General features: G+C 45.3%; 2 protein-coding genes across 9 annotated transcripts in view; both read right to left on the bottom strand.

Annotated features, from left to right (window-relative positions):
* Positions 1-6,537, bottom strand: part of pawr (PRKC, apoptosis, WT1, regulator) — a 49,582-nt gene extending 43,045 nt beyond the window's left edge. Inside the window, exons 1-2 of one of the 4 annotated variants that reach the window (XR_014125972.1) lie at positions 6,254-6,537; positions 5,273-5,917 (exon numbers count right to left, since the gene is read on the bottom strand). Coding sequence is in view for 1 of the 4 variants with exons in the window: in XM_035528721.2 (XP_035384614.2) it covers positions 5,273-5,725 (453 nt within the window). In the remaining 3 variants the exon portion in view is untranslated. The other 3 variants (XR_014125970.1, XM_035528721.2, XR_014125973.1) reach the window with 3 other exon arrangements.
* Positions 6,538-12,119: 5,582 nt separating this feature from the next.
* ppp1r12a (protein phosphatase 1, regulatory subunit 12A) overlaps positions 12,120-15,958 on the bottom strand; it is a 54,240-nt gene continuing 50,401 nt past the window's right edge. For all 5 annotated transcript variants that reach the window (XR_014125774.1, XR_014125776.1, XR_014125775.1 and 2 more), the window contains one exon: positions 12,120-14,040. Coding sequence is in view for 2 of the 5 variants with exons in the window: in XM_081722533.1 (XP_081578659.1) it covers positions 13,954-14,040 (87 nt within the window). In the remaining 3 variants the exon portion in view is untranslated. The remainder of the gene's footprint in view (positions 14,041-15,958) is intronic.

The following is a 15,958-nucleotide window of genomic DNA, read 5'->3' as shown; positions in this document are numbered from 1 at the left end:
ATGAAGACCATGGAAATGCAAAGCATTGCTAGTTTTTTTTTTAATTGCATTCAAATGTGTTTCATTAGCAAACAAGAAACAGCTTATAATGTGTAAAGGAAGTCTATGCATAGTTTAAAGCTCTTTTGTAAAAACTATATTTGTTAAATATTAAATATTTAAGGATTACTGAACATTGAAGAGATGTATGCTTTTTCTTTTCCCCCCTTGAACATATTCTTGTTATCCATTCCCCATTGCCCACCCCGGCCCACCCACCAAGCATTAAGCTGGTGGTGGAGAGGCTGTAACGAGAAGAAAAAAAAAAACAAACAAACATTCATGGGTGTGTATGCAGAAACTCAGAGGCATGAATTACTGTTGACTAAAGAAAATTCATTATTTTTTTCAAAAAGTACACTATTGAGGGGAGTTCTGGCATTTCAAACACTTCAATTCCAGAGGAAAAGCTAAAAGAATGGAGTCCAGGAATGAAAACGGAGGAGGGTTTGTCCTTTGAGCGTCGGCTTGTGCAGAAGACACAGATGGATTCTTAAAGGTTATATGTTCAGTATAGGCCTAACATAGGCGAAAAGTTATCACACAGCAGGGTTTTGCCCTGTTCGAACTCTTTTGGAAAACATGACCCAAGATGGCCGCAGCTTGATGGCATCTGTCACAAAGTGGACACAAGCTGGGGGTTAATGTTAGGAAGTTCTCATTTTGACAAGTTGACTCGACGAACAAATTTTAACTGGATCAAGTTGTGTTCAGCAAAGACTGAAGAGGTTCTGAACATCAGGCAGTATATTTTTGAGATAATTCTTCTAGTGTTAAAATCAAAGACATTTAATCAAGGGGAGCTTTAGAAGAAATGATTGGAGGGGTCTGAAAAAAAATGTTTCTAACATAATTCTGTATCTGCACCTTTCTAAAAAGATAAATAAAAAAGAAATAAAAATTAAAAAAACATGGGATTTAAGGAGAGGGAATCAGTGCGAGCTGTAACAAAAATGGGAAAGACTCAATTTGCATACAGATGTAATGGAGCCAATACCGGCCTTGTGCCAGGAGAGCAGAATCTACAGGAGATGTGGGGAATAAGGGAGTGGCTCCCATTGGATGCTCCAAAACTGGCGTGGTTTAGGTTAGGGTTAGTGATGGGACTATGGAGAACAAAAGTAAGACCATCAAAGAGACTGGGCTGGAGGAGTCAGTTCCCATAGCAACCCAGGCAGGGACCCAGACACTGAACACACAGTGGCCCTCACGCCAGAATAAAAACGGCCTGAATATTTGCTGCCCAGTAATGGAATAATTTTTTTTTTTTTTCCCACTGAAAATTCAAGGCCAATAAGGCACTTGAAGGACATTGTGAATTTTTGGAGGTCTTTTAATCAAAATAATATCTGATATGAGAATCTAGAATTTTAAAGACAGATTTAGGTAGGAATAAGGGAACCAGCTGGAATAAGTATAAACATATGGGACATTCATTAACCCAACCAATTAATGACAGGCGGGACTTTAAAGCACAGTTTAAACGGTGTTTAAATTTACCATTAGCGAATTATTCATATTCCAACAACTTTGGATGCGTACCAGACAGTCAAAACAGCTGTTTAATGCAAACCAGTATGTGAGCAGCTCATGAAGGTCACAGAAGGTAAAGTCATGAGCTTCTCACAGCTCAGACCCACATGCGCTACACAACCACGTCCAACCTGCAGATCAATGGCTACACAAACTTAAACCACCTTCAGCCTTTCATCTTTCCATCTTTCCTAGGAGAAAATATTGATAGCTGGAAGAATGAAATGGAGCATTCAACGTTACCCAAAAAATGTGAGGGTCACTTGATTAGGTCAAACGTGAGATCTCGGTCACTGTCCCCACCTGTCCCCTACACAGCCAATACAGACTTCTGCCCGAACCAAGTCGCACACATTGCGCAAAATGTATCACATGCAGATCTCTGCCAAAGAAGCATGCTTTCACATGTGAAACCAATTCCCCCCAGTGCATCTGAAAATAGCCTCCTCTCTGGAATATACAAACTGCTCCATTTCAGGCTGCAGTCAGCAAGATTCACAGCTGACGCCAACAGTTACCACAACATGTCTGTCAAACAGCAGCTAAGGACAGTGAACCATCATCCTATCTAGGAGTTAAACCTTGTTTGAGTTGAGTTACTTATTTGGACTAAGACTACGCAGGGATCATATCAAAAGGCCTCAGAAACAAGACGTTCTATGTAATGAGTCCCATGCACATCGATGTCTTATTAATGCCATGAGACAGGCAAGTCCACTACAATCCAACAAGACACATGTAGGCAACTCTCTTAGAAAGGCCTAGCTCACCTACATTTCAGCACATGCAAGTTGCCAGATACCATCTACACTGGGTATGCATATGAACTGTATATGTACTGAGATCTGACCGCTGCATCCTAAAGCGCCATGTCAGAGCTCCCTGAGGAAAACATACGCTGTTATTTCAGCCAGATGCCACAATAAACAAACAGTGTGTGGACATTACACTAACCACAACATGAGGGTTAGTTACAGTAGACTGTGACTCACTAAAAAAGGAAATAAAGGAAGAACGATAGCAGACTTGATCTGGAGCTCAGGCTCTCCTGTGCTATTCCAAAAATGCATTAGAAGAATCAGTTACGTGGCGTAGTTATGTTTCAGGAAGAGGTTTAACCTGGAACTACACCAAAAGGACCGGCCATGAGGCCTCTTTGAACAATCATTAAAACGGGTCGTGAGCAGTGGGTAAACTGTCAAACTACTCCACAAATTAATAGCCCTCTGAAACAAAAACAGGTCACAGCCATGCAACAGGAACACACACACGTATACATGCAAATGTACACCCAAACTGGTTGGACCAGATTTACATGTGTGCACACACACCAAAACAACCAATATGGAACACTGAGAGAAACTGATATATTGGACAAGAAAAAAACCCCAGAGGGTATTCAAATCACATAGGATCAAAGCATACAAACGCACACACGCACGCACGCACACACACACACACACACACACACGCGCGCACGCACGCTGGCCTTCAGCAATCGACCAAACTGCTGGCACTAATAAGAATTTCCTCAGAATCCTGCTGACCAAGGCGAGAAGCCGGGCAGCAGCGCTGATAGAAGCCGCTGTGGGAACGATCCATAGAGCACAGAACGCACCGCAGCCCAGAAAATATGCACAGCCCCGAATCAACTACAAGCCCTGGACAACACCACGAACCACAGGCACAAGACTGTAAGGAGGGGAACCGTGCCACACACACACACACACACACACACACGCACACGCACACGCACACGCACACCTCCTGGCAAACCCAATCAAGGAATCCAGAACAATTGTGTGGCTTTTAAACAAACACTTGGATGCAGCAACACCCTACACACAAACAAAAACAAACAAACACGCACACACACACACAACTACATGCAGCAACACCCCTACACACACTTGCATGCAGCGACACAGGTTTCTTGAAAGTGCAAGATGAGGAGAGTTCAGCTTACAGCACCATTCAACCATAAACACACGCGCTTTATTTTTGCAGTGCATTTATCTGACAGTGACATTAGATGGACGAACAGACCTGGAATAACGTAAAAACTACATTTCAACATCTATCCACACACTTTTTCTAACCTGGCTGTCAACTGTTTCAGCCCAGGTTCCCACTCTACACACCCCACTCGTAGAGCCACATCTGTGCAGGGCACACGTAACGCCAGGGCCTGCTCCCACACCACTTTCATTCCTGCAGTTCCGAGGGCAGGCTGAGCCATGAGGCATGCGTGTGCTTGCTTGGCACTGTCTAATCTCCTTCCCAAACCCTAACATTAGAGGCTGGCCTCAGCCCAGCTCCCAAGCTACTTAAGAACAGCACAGAGGAGAAGCTAATGACAGGATGCGCTCAAGCGAGGCAGGCACTGTTTAGGCTCCAACAGAAACTGCCCCACAGGTCGCAGGACTATTAACATCCTGGCCTCCAACAAAAACAGCCCCATAGGCTGCTGGCCTAAGCACCTTGTAACACTTCAGCAGGAACTACCCTATAGGCCACATGTCTGGGAGCCTTAAGAAAGCCTGTGACGGAAGCTGCCCAACAGGAGGCAGGCTTGACAGCCTCATAACCCTTCAACAAAAACTAGACTCATGCTGCATGTCTAACGACCCCATAAGGGAACTCATGGCTCCAATATACTAATAATTAGGCACTAATAAAAACAGCCTATCACACTGTACCATGAATAATCTCATAATGTCTGGCTGACTAGAATGAATGTGTGGCCTGCAGCACGTAATAAGTGAGTTCTCTCTCTCTCCCCATACACACAGTCTCAATGTCTCACTTCAGGCATCAGTTCCAATGATCTACTCGTCAGCTGCAGTGACAGAAGCTTCTCTCATAACCTCAGCACTCTGCAGAAACCCTAGTTAAACCACAAGATAGCTGTGATGTCTTTACTTTTACCCTTAATTATTTAAGAGACATTTTGAGAAACAGATGGGGAAAAAACAGCTTCCTGGAGCACATTTCTGGCATGCACTCGGTGAGGGAAAACTGCAGGTCTGAATGATGAGGGTTAGAGCTGGATCACATGTAGACAGCTAGACTGTGCTGTTTTCAGCTCCGGTTGCACAACTCCGTGATGAATTGGGTTGTTTGGGGCTAATCTGACCTGGCACGGTGACGGAATGCAAGGATGAAAAACATCTACCACCTAACAAACCTCTGATATTTAACTATAAAACCAAAGGGCAAGTAACAGCATGAAATAGGATATCATTGATTCTAACCCAAGAAACATTTACATACATTAGCACATAAGCACTAAAGCAAAAGCGACAAATATTTAAAACTTGTAGACCTGTTACTGGTTGTCCTTTCACAACACACCCCACAAAGGTCACTCAGAAAAGTCAATGTTTACCAACTCCAAAAGGCAATTATACCCAGCAGATGAGTACAAGAATACATTTGTGGAAACGTAAATTTTCTCTTTCAGACTGATATATGGGCCTAAACGTTTACATAACGGAAGTGCATTTGCAGAAAACTCCACCATTACAGGATAAGGCAGCAGGTGAAGACGCCAAAAGCAACCCGCTGCCTCCTCGCAATCAAGCAGGAGAATCGAGAACCTTTTTCCCCTCTGAGATGAAGGACCAGACGAGACCCTACCGCTCCAGAATAGCGCAGAAACAACCACCAAACCAAGTTAGCAACGTGACGCCGGCCTCACCTCATTGGACGGTATGCTGACAACACCCGTGGACCTGCGCTTCTCCCGCAGCTTCCGTTTCTCGATCTGGCCCTTTCCTTTCCTGGCGCTGGGGCCGCAGCTCTTCTTCTCCCTGCCCTTGCCGTGCGCGGTCCTCTCCTGGTCGCTGTCGCCGCAGCCGGGAGCCGCGTCCGCCTTCTTCGGGCTGACTCCGGCCGGTGCCGGGTGCGGGGGGTCGTCGTCCGGCTTCCTCGGAGCCGCCGGGTGACCGTTGTTGGTCATCTCGGCCGCTGCGCTCCCGCTCCGCGCTGCGCTCCTGGCGCCGTCGGGCCCCGCCGGGGTGGCCGAGGGAGCGCAGACCCCGCTGGCCGCGGCGATGTCCCCCAGCATCTTCGCCCTCATTTTCTCCCGTTTCGCTTTCCACTCCTCCAGAAAGTCGGTGGTGGCATGGGATCGGAACCCCCCAGATGCCATGCTCGCGCTCAGGTCGCGCCGAGTTGTTTCTCTGCTTTCGACTTCGCCGTGAAACTTCGCCCCCCGATTCACGTCAGTTTGGCAGCCGCTTCTCTCTCTAAATCCGCCACATTCCTCCAGAGTGGCAGAGTTAAGACGGGGAGTCTGAAAACGAGCGCAGGAGCCCAGTCAACCTCCAGCCTTCAGGCTAATCTACAGTAAGAAGCAACAGCAACGTTTCGGAAGCGCAACGTTGGGGTGTGAGATTAAAAAAAACTAATGTGTACCGACGACGAGGGTTCAATAGCCACGTTAGTTTATTGTGATGGCACTGGGTACCGAGCACCCAGCCACCCACACTGAGTAAACCCCAGAAAGTAACCAGCACCAGTAACAATACACACACAGCTGAGTAACAAGTCTACACACTTGGTGAACACCAGAGCGCAGGCGTTTGGACAAAGTTAACCAGTACACCCACCACAGCTATTAAACACACTGCCTGCTCGCCTGACTAAACTACGCGATGAGCGTTTTCTCTAAACTCACCTGTCCTGCCGTGGCCGGTCGGTATTTCAGGTGAACTGGTCGCAATGGTCTGGTCCCGGTGGCAAACTCGGTCAGTCACGCGCACACCGGAGCGCGACGTCCTGCCCTTTTCCAAAGTTTCCGAACTGTTCCGAAGATGAACGAACGAGGGGCATAGCCGAGCCGAACACTGCAGCACGGACACATTATAACACAGTTCCACTTTCCATACAGCTGTCGCTTTGGCCTGTTAAACCTTTTGGTCGTGACTGTACGTTATTATTGTATTGAGAAATACTTTTCAAGACGACTTTCACGTTTTAGCAACTGGGGCAGTTAAGGAAGAAGCTCGTGCTGCCCCGCGCGGTCCCCAGCAGAAGCGTCCCGTGCAGACACCGCGAGCATCATCACGGTGCTTTGCACACACTAAGACATTCTGCAACGTGTACATAATAGGCAGCGATTAAAAAAAACATTGTGTATGCTATTCAGTTCATTTCGGTAAAAAGGAAACTGAAGATATATGAACTGAAAGCAACTTAGAAAAGTGGTGGAGTTGTGCATTCAGGGGGAAAAAAAGTATCCTTAGCTACAACTAATAGGTGGTAACTGTTGGATATTGCTTTTATTGCTCACTGATACTAGTATAAAAGCTTTTTATTCTGTGCACTGCATTTAGGATTATGTACTATGGCAACCATTAACTGAACTGAAATTTGTCAGTTACAGCAGCAGTTTGGTGATTACCAACTACACTTAAGACAGTTAGTGAGAGTGCACTTTGGTGTGTTAGTTTAACATTACAGGATTCAGGTATTTTTTAAGTGTTAAGGACCAGATCAAATGTTTGCCTGCTGGAAAATGCGGTTTCCAATTTACACTATAACACTGTAGGATCGCAGGGCTGTTTCTCTCAGGGTTCGGCTGGCTGAGAAGTGTTGCAAAGCCCTCAGGCAAATGTGACGTGGAGAGGTGGCCGCTTCCCCCCCGAGGCACCACCGAACGGTTTCACGGCGACACTTCTGTGTGCTGTGTGCATCGACTTGCAGCGGGAGTGACTCGCATTCTAAGATGCCACACTTTTGGTATCCCTCTTCCTACGCCACACGTACCAGAGGAGATAACCTGGAGAAGGGCATAGATGGGACCCAGAGACTATAGTCTATAAATACCCTACCAAGGTCACACTACTGCATGTTTGGCATTTTTCTGCCCGATTGCGGGAGGACAAACGAGAGAGACGAACGTTCCAGCAGTGCTCTGTGTCGTACGGTTGCAAAAAAAAAAAACCGCTCCCCTTCTAATGCCCCACTTAGCATTCCAATGCTGCATTTCCTAAAAGAACGGATAAGTGGATTTTGATCCCTGTTTTGGAATTAAATTCCGAATTCTGCTTCATCACCCTGGAGACAAGGTCCTCTGGCAAAGGCTGCCTGGCAGGTTGAGAGAGTGTTAGATTTCCCATTCTTATAGCCTGGTGTCTTAAGAAAGAGATTTTAAAAGTTGCACATTACCAAAGCTGCACTTTTAACTTTGGACACGCAGGGAAGCATAATAGGACAAACATCTTTAAGCGGGTCTCATGACCACTCACACCAGCTCTATTAATAAAGCCAAAGAATCTTTTTGGACGTATATAATTTGTACAAACTACAGTCTAGTTCAATAATAGAGTTAGTTCGCACATTAGAAACCAGTGCAGTTTAACCACATGCTACTGTTAGAATTTTAACACACAATTTTTACTTCAGAATCTAAACTGTACAGGACCACTAGAAAGTTTATACCCTTCAGAATGTTTTTGGTTTTTTTTGTATTTCTGCGTAAACTTGACCTGATATGCAATTGGATCTTCATCCAAGTCCTAAAACTAAATGAAGACCAAGTAAACATGTGTCCTTTCATTCGTTTAGCAAAATTATCCAACATTGAATACCTTTGTGCATTCAGGAACTAGTGTGAGAACTTTAGCAGCAACAACTTCAAAACACACTCACAGGCACCATTATGGCTTCTGCCTCATCCACATGGCCGTTGCTATTCTGCCACCAACCCACACCATTCTTGTTAGTGTTCGCCTGATGGTGGAGTCATGAAACATTGGCATCACTCAATGCTAGAGACACCTGCAGGTCCTTAGATGGTTGCCCAGGGTTCTTTGGGACTTCCCAGGCCCTTGGAGTGATGGTTGGTGGAGGACCACTTTGGGAGAGTTGCAGCGGTGTAGATCAGCCTCATAGTGGACTGGTGAACTCTTAAAGCTCCTCAGAAGACATGGCTTCCATATTTATTTACATCCATGTGTTGACCAAACTTTAATGGAGAAGACCCAAGCTTATGGTTCTGCAGCAGGGCAGAGTCCGAGTGCCATGTCACCACCTGGACCCCTGGATTATAATTACTGCTTTAATTGAGCTGATTCTTCATGTTCACATCCCCCACCCCCTCAAAGCCATTTCATGTTGGATCATTTTGCTCAACAAATAAATGAAGGATATTTTTTGTGCTGCTATAAATGAGCTATAGAGTTCCACTGCAGAGATAGAAAACCTTTACAGAATGACCATCAGCGAAGCACTGCACCATTCAGACATCAATGGCAGAGTGACCAGGGAGAAACCTCTCCTCGTCAACAGGCACGCTGAAGCCTGGCTGGAGTTTGCCAAAAAGGCATCAGAACAAAATCCCACACCGTGAGAAGCAAGATCCTCTTGTCTGATGAAAATTAGACCATTTGGTCACAGTTAGCAGTGTTAGAAACCAGGTACTGAGTGTCCCTTCAGCAAAACCACTTAAACAAAGCTTAAACACGGCTTCCTGCCGTGGGGACGTTTTTCTGTGACAGAAAACTGTCGCGCATGCCTGGTGAAAAGCTTTTCCAGAGGGCCCAAGATCTGAGGCTGGGGCAAGGGAGACATCTCCACCAGCCAACAATATGAAGCAAGTCACCATGACAACACAGGAGTGGCTCAAGGAAACTCGGCAAGTCTTGGCTCTGCACCAAACTGCCAAAGAAGGAGAATTCATTCAGAGTCTGAAAGACACCAAAATCCTATGCAACTATGTAAGAATTCACTCCACACAAGTCGCTTTGTTTCTGTGACAAGAATGCCTTTAGTTTTATAAGCAATCAAGTGGTGTCATCACTTTATTAAGACAACCCCCCAGTTTCTGGCTAGATGAACTCTCAGCCTATGCCCTTTCCTTTCCTTCTATCGTCCAGTGGTCATCCATAACCATACCATCTGTACGACGCCATCTGCTGAGCTGAGTAGGTGGTCTTTGATAAAGTGCGCCTGTGTTCTAACTGATGGAATCTGCCTGCTGCTCCATTTACTGGACTGGACTGAAATGCAACCTGTTTTTATCCCTTGAACGTCGCAGATGTTTGCTAACAAGCGCGTTATACTGACAACAGTTCTGGAAGCAGCTCAGGCAGATGCGTGAACAATCAAGAGTGCAACTGCTAAAGCATTTGAACAGCCCTTGTATTTGGCCTGCAATGCACAGAAAATCGAAAGTTGTATATAATGACGCTTCGAGTTGCTGGAGGACTTGCTTTAATTAATGTCCATGTGAAATTATTTAACAAGTTCGATGAAAGAGAATTGGTCGTCACTGGCCATCCTTACCAGCTGGCCGTTTTACCTTTACTACCAACCTGAGGCGGCGAGGACCAGTGTCCTTCAACACAAGCGAGGACAGCCACCATAGCCGCTGCTCACGCATGAAACTTGAACATCACAGATGGATGTGCTTGAAAGTGGCGTGTACTCGATCCGACAGCCGCCCGTGCTTGGCTCGTCTCGCGCCAACGGGGAGAGCGTTACTGGACCGCTCCTCCCCTGATGAGCAGGGCCAGTTCTACCCACTTCAGCTCCAGGCTACACAAGACTGCACTGGGTGCATCAGTGCAGGGGAAAGAACACTCGACTTTCATATTACTTTCCAAATATTTGTAACTTTAATTATTTAAAGTTTAAACTGTTTAAAGTTTCACTTGTAAACAAACCAAAATAATATCCAGAAAGAGGTATAAATATACCAATTGCAAATTTCTAGAGAATGAGGCAATAAATATTAAATTGGTGCCTGGATCTGTGGTACTTGGAGACTGCACAGACTCTGCAGCAGACTGTGGATTTCAGTAACGAGCTTACCTGATGATGCACACTCCAGCATCCAATTCAAACCTCAGACATAGCATAAACCTAATCTGATATTATTGGGTCAACCAAAACAAGTGCGAACAACATGTTTTATGAGTTCTTAAGGGTACTTTTAATGAAAGTAGTTCTTCTGTTGTGTTTAATGCAATTTAGATTGCATTACAATAAATAATTCAGCAGTTGAGTGAGACCGCCATATAGGGTAGTGAGCTAGCAGTTATATTCTAGATTTCTTCCTGCTGGTACACAAACAGCCTAAACCAAAGTAATTTAGACACCCCTCCCCCATGTTATCTGGAACACTGTCCAGCTGAGCTTGTCTGTGTTTTCTTTGGTCCGGCTTCTGATTAAGGCATTAAGGCAACAAACAGTGGAGGAAGGGGGGGGGCAGGCATACTTGAACAAGTCTGTTAGAAAAACGATCCTACTAAACAACTGCCCGAAACTGTTGCCTCACACCACTCATCTTGGCAGAAGAATCTGAGCTTGTCGAGCAGCAGACCGCGGTGCCGGCCGAGCACGTCTAGCGGTCGGGAACCACTGAGTGCGGTGCGTTTCTGGAAAGGGCTTCTGAGAAGGACACCCAACACGGCTTGGGGCTTGACAAAGTCCTCCTGGTGGTCAGAGAGGAGTCCGGTTCCAGGTTGGAGTGAAGTGGTGTCGGGCAGAGCTGCTATTGTGTTAGACAGAATTTGTGGCATTTGCGGGCGGACAGCGTCCGGACATGAAGACACAAACAGGGACTCCATAAAAAGCAAGACCGACAGAACTCACTCCTTGAATAACACATTTACGTTACGACAGTTAACTGAACAATATCTCCATAGAGAGCACGGGGGAGGTTGGGGCTTTTAATACTTGGGTATTACCTTGAATTGTTAATCCAGACACATTGTTAATATGTGATTCTCCATTAACCTGATATCGTTTCACTTAACACAGCTTTACTGAATCTGCCCCGTTATATAATTGCATTCACTTCTTTATCATTGAATGTTACTATCTGAAACAGTTTAATACACAATACATCACCCCCTTCGTTCCAAATTTGCTGGCGCTCAAGGTCTGCTTTGACCCACAAAGAACCCTTAATTGTAACAGAACACCACAAACACCTGTACGGTCACCTCACCTTATCTGCCCTTTAGGAACAGACCGGGTACATGAAGGTACATAGGAACAGCTTTGGCCAAAATGCCATCCATGCTTTAAAATCATCATCTTCCACACACACTGCAGCTGTGGAATTTGGAGTACTGCAATGTAGAAGTTTGTTGCTTTACATACGTCTCCTGTTTGGCTCTTACATGTCCTTTGTATGAATATGTATTCCTGTGTGTGTGTGTGTGTGTGTGTGTGTGTGTGTGTTTATGGAACACCTGTATCTTCACCACAGAACTATCATCTAAATCTAGTGATGGAAAATAATGGGAAAAGTGAGACTTTTTTTCCCCTCAAAAAATGGGCACACATTTAATTTCTTTCAGAAACAACATAAGGCATAGGGTGCTTTTTGTTGTTGTTGTTGTTGAAGAACTATGATGCATCAGAAATTTGGGGACCACTGCTCCACCTAGTGGCAGGAAGTGTTAATAAGTAAACGTCTTACAAATACAGGAAAAAAAAACAAAAAAAAAACTGAAATGTTGTTTGTAATAAGTATGAGTTCATTTGCCCGTGAGACACTGATTATTAAGAAAGCGCATAGGGGCTTTAGGGATTTTTACAATTTACAACTTTATTTTAATGAACTCTCAGTGGTTGGTAGTCACAGCACAGCTTGCATGTAGGAAGCCACACGTCTATTTTACAAGATGATATTTAAAAAAAAAAAAAAAAAAAAAATTCCAAAAAATAAAAAAGAGAGGAAAAAAAAAAAACCATAAAAAAGCTAAAACCAAAGCGGAGACAGCTGAAAGTCCAACAACAGCGACATTTTCTTCTCTCAACTACAGTATTTAAAAGGCCACTGAAATGCATTAAACTGGTTTCCACACACACACACACACACACACACACACACACACACACACACACACACACAATCATCTGATATGGTGGCAAAGATCGCTAAAAATGGACGAGACTCCTGGCATGGCATTAACAGTGCATGTAGACAATGTTTAAAATAAAAATAGGGGGGGGGGGGAGTGGGGGTTGGGGGGTGAACTGGGTTAGCGATATCTAGGCTTTTCTTTTTAGTGACAACACCTCAGCTTATACTAATAGCAAGAGGAGGGAGGGGAACAGCACTCTTCCAAAGATACGGAATACAACGTGTGAAAGTAGTGAAGTCATTATATTATTCTTATGTCACAATTATGGTGAATATTTTTCTTTAAAACTGAAAGAATGCACTGAACATCTGTAGCCATCCCCCTTTACGAGGGAGGCACTACTTTTATTCGATGTCTTCAGACTATAAAAGAAGAAGATAAAGTTAAAACACACTTTTTTTTTGTTTCATTTTGTCCTCTGGAGTTGGTATATTTCAACAGTAACAGACAGAACAGCATCAATGCATGCCATGTGCTTGTCTCAAACAATACATACAGGTATATACAGCTTCACTCCGTACCTGCTAAAACAACGGGGGGTTGGGGAGGAGTATAAACCACGGACTACGCTACAAACAAAGAAAAGGGAGAAAGGGATGGGGGCAGAAAAGGGGCAAGTGAACATTACTCGTGACGAACTGATCTTTAAAGCATTGTATAAAGAAACAGACTCATATTGCACATTCAAGTGAAAGCTAAACTCCACCAGGTCCACCTGCTCAACACAGCCAGGGAGACATCTCCCTCTGACCAGAACTCAGGGAGGGAACAGGGCTCGGTGAGTGTGTGTGTCGCGCATGTGTGTTTGTGCGTGCACAGGGGCGGGGTTGGGGAGGAAACGACGACACTGCTGAATGCTGGAAAGTCCGCTGCTGAGAAACACCGAAAAGGGAGCGAGACTTCTGGCGGGGGGCAGTGGGAAAAAAAAAACAGTGTACCAGTTGAGAGGGGAAGCTGCACTTTATGTAACATATGTATGCATAAGAGAAGAAAAAAAAAATGCAAAAACAAAACCAGGAAAAACAAAAAACAAAAAACAGACACCTTGTGGTACAAATAAAATCAGGTGTGAAATAACCGTCCTTCTGTGACAGCCAAGAGAAACTGACACAAGTGGGTTCCTCATCCTTGCTCCTTTCCTGTACAACTAAGGCTTATTGGTTAAATAGTTCGGGAGGTTGTTCCCGGCCCACAGCGCCTCCACAGCCATCTACCCTGGTTCTCTCAACCCTGTAAACTCTGCTGCTGCATGTGCAGTGTAGTGCAGCTAGCCATGGGACCTGCCGGACCCGCAGAGAGGAGGACTGGAAGGGATGAGGGTCATGAACGGAGAGAAACAGCACGGACGGAGAGAGAGAGAGAGAGAGAGCGAGAGCGAGAGCGAGAGAGAGCACGTGTGAGAGGTGAGGGTGGGTGACCAGGGAAAAGGAGCAGTCCTGTCGCCGATGTCTGGTGTAATAATATCTAAGTGTCAGAGGGGTGAGGGGCTGCTGTTCTACTTGGAAAGCTTGCTGATGACTCGGATCAGAGCACCATTCTCATCCTTTAGTCTCTGGTTGTCCGCTTTCAAGTCTGGTAGCATCTGAAACACAGAAGGAGAAGAGTGTGTGTGAGGGAGAGTGTGAGAGAGAGTTAGAGAGAACAAAAGAGAATTTAGTCTGGGTAATGAAGGAGTGCTGTGCAGTCATGTCCAGCTCTAGACACCAATGCTCTTTGATTTGATCAACACTCTGTCAGACACACTCACCATCACATAAAAGGCCCAACTAAAAATCCAATAAGCTCACTGCAGCTCAATCCAAAACTGCAGAAACACCAGCCATGCATTGGACGTTGCTGCAGTTTCCAGACCAAGAAGAAACTCCAAATCTCTCTCAGACATATCAAAACAGACATGCGTGCATACGTACAGACACTCGCATACACGCTTCGTTCAGAGGCACTGTGCCTGTCCCAGGCTCCAGACCAGGAGTGAGTGATGGAGTCTGTAAAATACAGCCCTGGTAATGTTCCACTCACTGCCCCATACAGGGTGAGCTGCACAGTTCCAATCACTTCTGCCAGAAATGTAGGTGATGTTGCTTCTATAAGAACATTTTGAGATACACACCCACCCGTCCACTGTAATCTGTACTATCAACAATTCCTCTCCGTGTTCTCTTTCGTAGCCTTTCCTTTGACCTTGCTGTATCACGCCCCTTTGTTAGCCCTGCGTGTTGGGTAGGTCTCCAACACAGGAACACCAGTCCCAAACCCAGCAGTGCATGTTCTGGAACATGGTACCGTGAGACGTGGCAGTGTGGGTACCCAGGTCATTCACGTGAGACGTGGCAGTGTGGGTACCCAGGTCATTCACGTGAGACGTGGCAGTGTTGGGTACCCAGGTCATTCACGTGAGACGTGGCAGTGTTGGGTACCCAGGTCATTCACGTGAGACGTGGCAGTGTTGGGTACCCAGGTCATTCACGTGAGACGTGGCAGTGTTGGGTACCCAGGTCATTCACGTGAGACGTGGCAGTGTTGGGTACCCAGGTCATTCACGTGAGACGTGGCAGTGTTGGGTACCCAGGTCATTCACGTGAGACGTGGTAGTGTGGGTACTCAGTCCTCAGACCACCCACGGCTGGGATTCTGATTCTGTTCTCCGCTCCCGACACCTGGACAAAGTAGCCATGGCAGACAGACGAAGTTACCTGGCTTCGTTGTACAGGAAGTTGGAAGAGGATAAAAACGTGGACTTGAAGACGAAGCGTACACACGTGTTGGACACGTGGAATTCTCCTCCAGAGAGGGCTGAGAAGCTCGACAATCACAGTCGGACAGGGTTATTTGTCTGTGCATGTGTTTCTTACTTAAGGGCACAGACACGTGCACATATGCATGTACACACAGACGCACACATCTGCTGCCCAGAAGGACAGAGGGATGACGGCTACAAACAGCCTAAAGAACAAGACGTGTATTTAAAGTCATTTGACTTGAACTCTGTGGCACTGGTTCATTCTGCATTAATCAGCTTGGGATTTAGTGAGAGTAAATAGAGCATTTGTACGTCTTATATTCTACAAGATCAGGATGCATGAAAACTGTACACTGAAGCCATGCTGCCCGGTATAGCCTCAGGCACTGGAGATATTGCAGGGGGGTAGGGATTTTAAAATAACAAAAAAATAATAATTAAAAATCCAGACAATAACGTCCAGCTAAAGTCAAGCAGTTCATGCACAAAGCCAGTCCAATCCAAACAGGAGTTACACTTCACAGCACTCCAGAAATCTACTTACAAGTACAATTTATTACTAAGAAATAGCAAAATATTATAAAAACTGGTAATATTATCTATTATTTATGGAACTACTAAAGTTAACCTTGCCAAGACATGAAAAAAAGATATTCAAGATATACTTATAATACACAATGCACCTTGTACAGAATTTTCATATTATATTGTAGCCGACCAGTTTATTAGCATACTTGCATGACATTTCTCAGTAATAATA

Source organism: Electrophorus electricus, chromosome 11 (assembly GCF_041902795.1).
Source record: "Electrophorus electricus isolate QZ-2024a chromosome 11, ASM4190279v1, whole genome shotgun sequence".
Lineage (NCBI taxonomy): Eukaryota > Metazoa > Chordata > Actinopteri > Gymnotiformes > Gymnotidae > Electrophorus > Electrophorus electricus.
The sequence above is the reverse complement of the archived record's forward strand: the minus strand, read 5'-3'. Positions and strand labels throughout refer to the sequence as shown.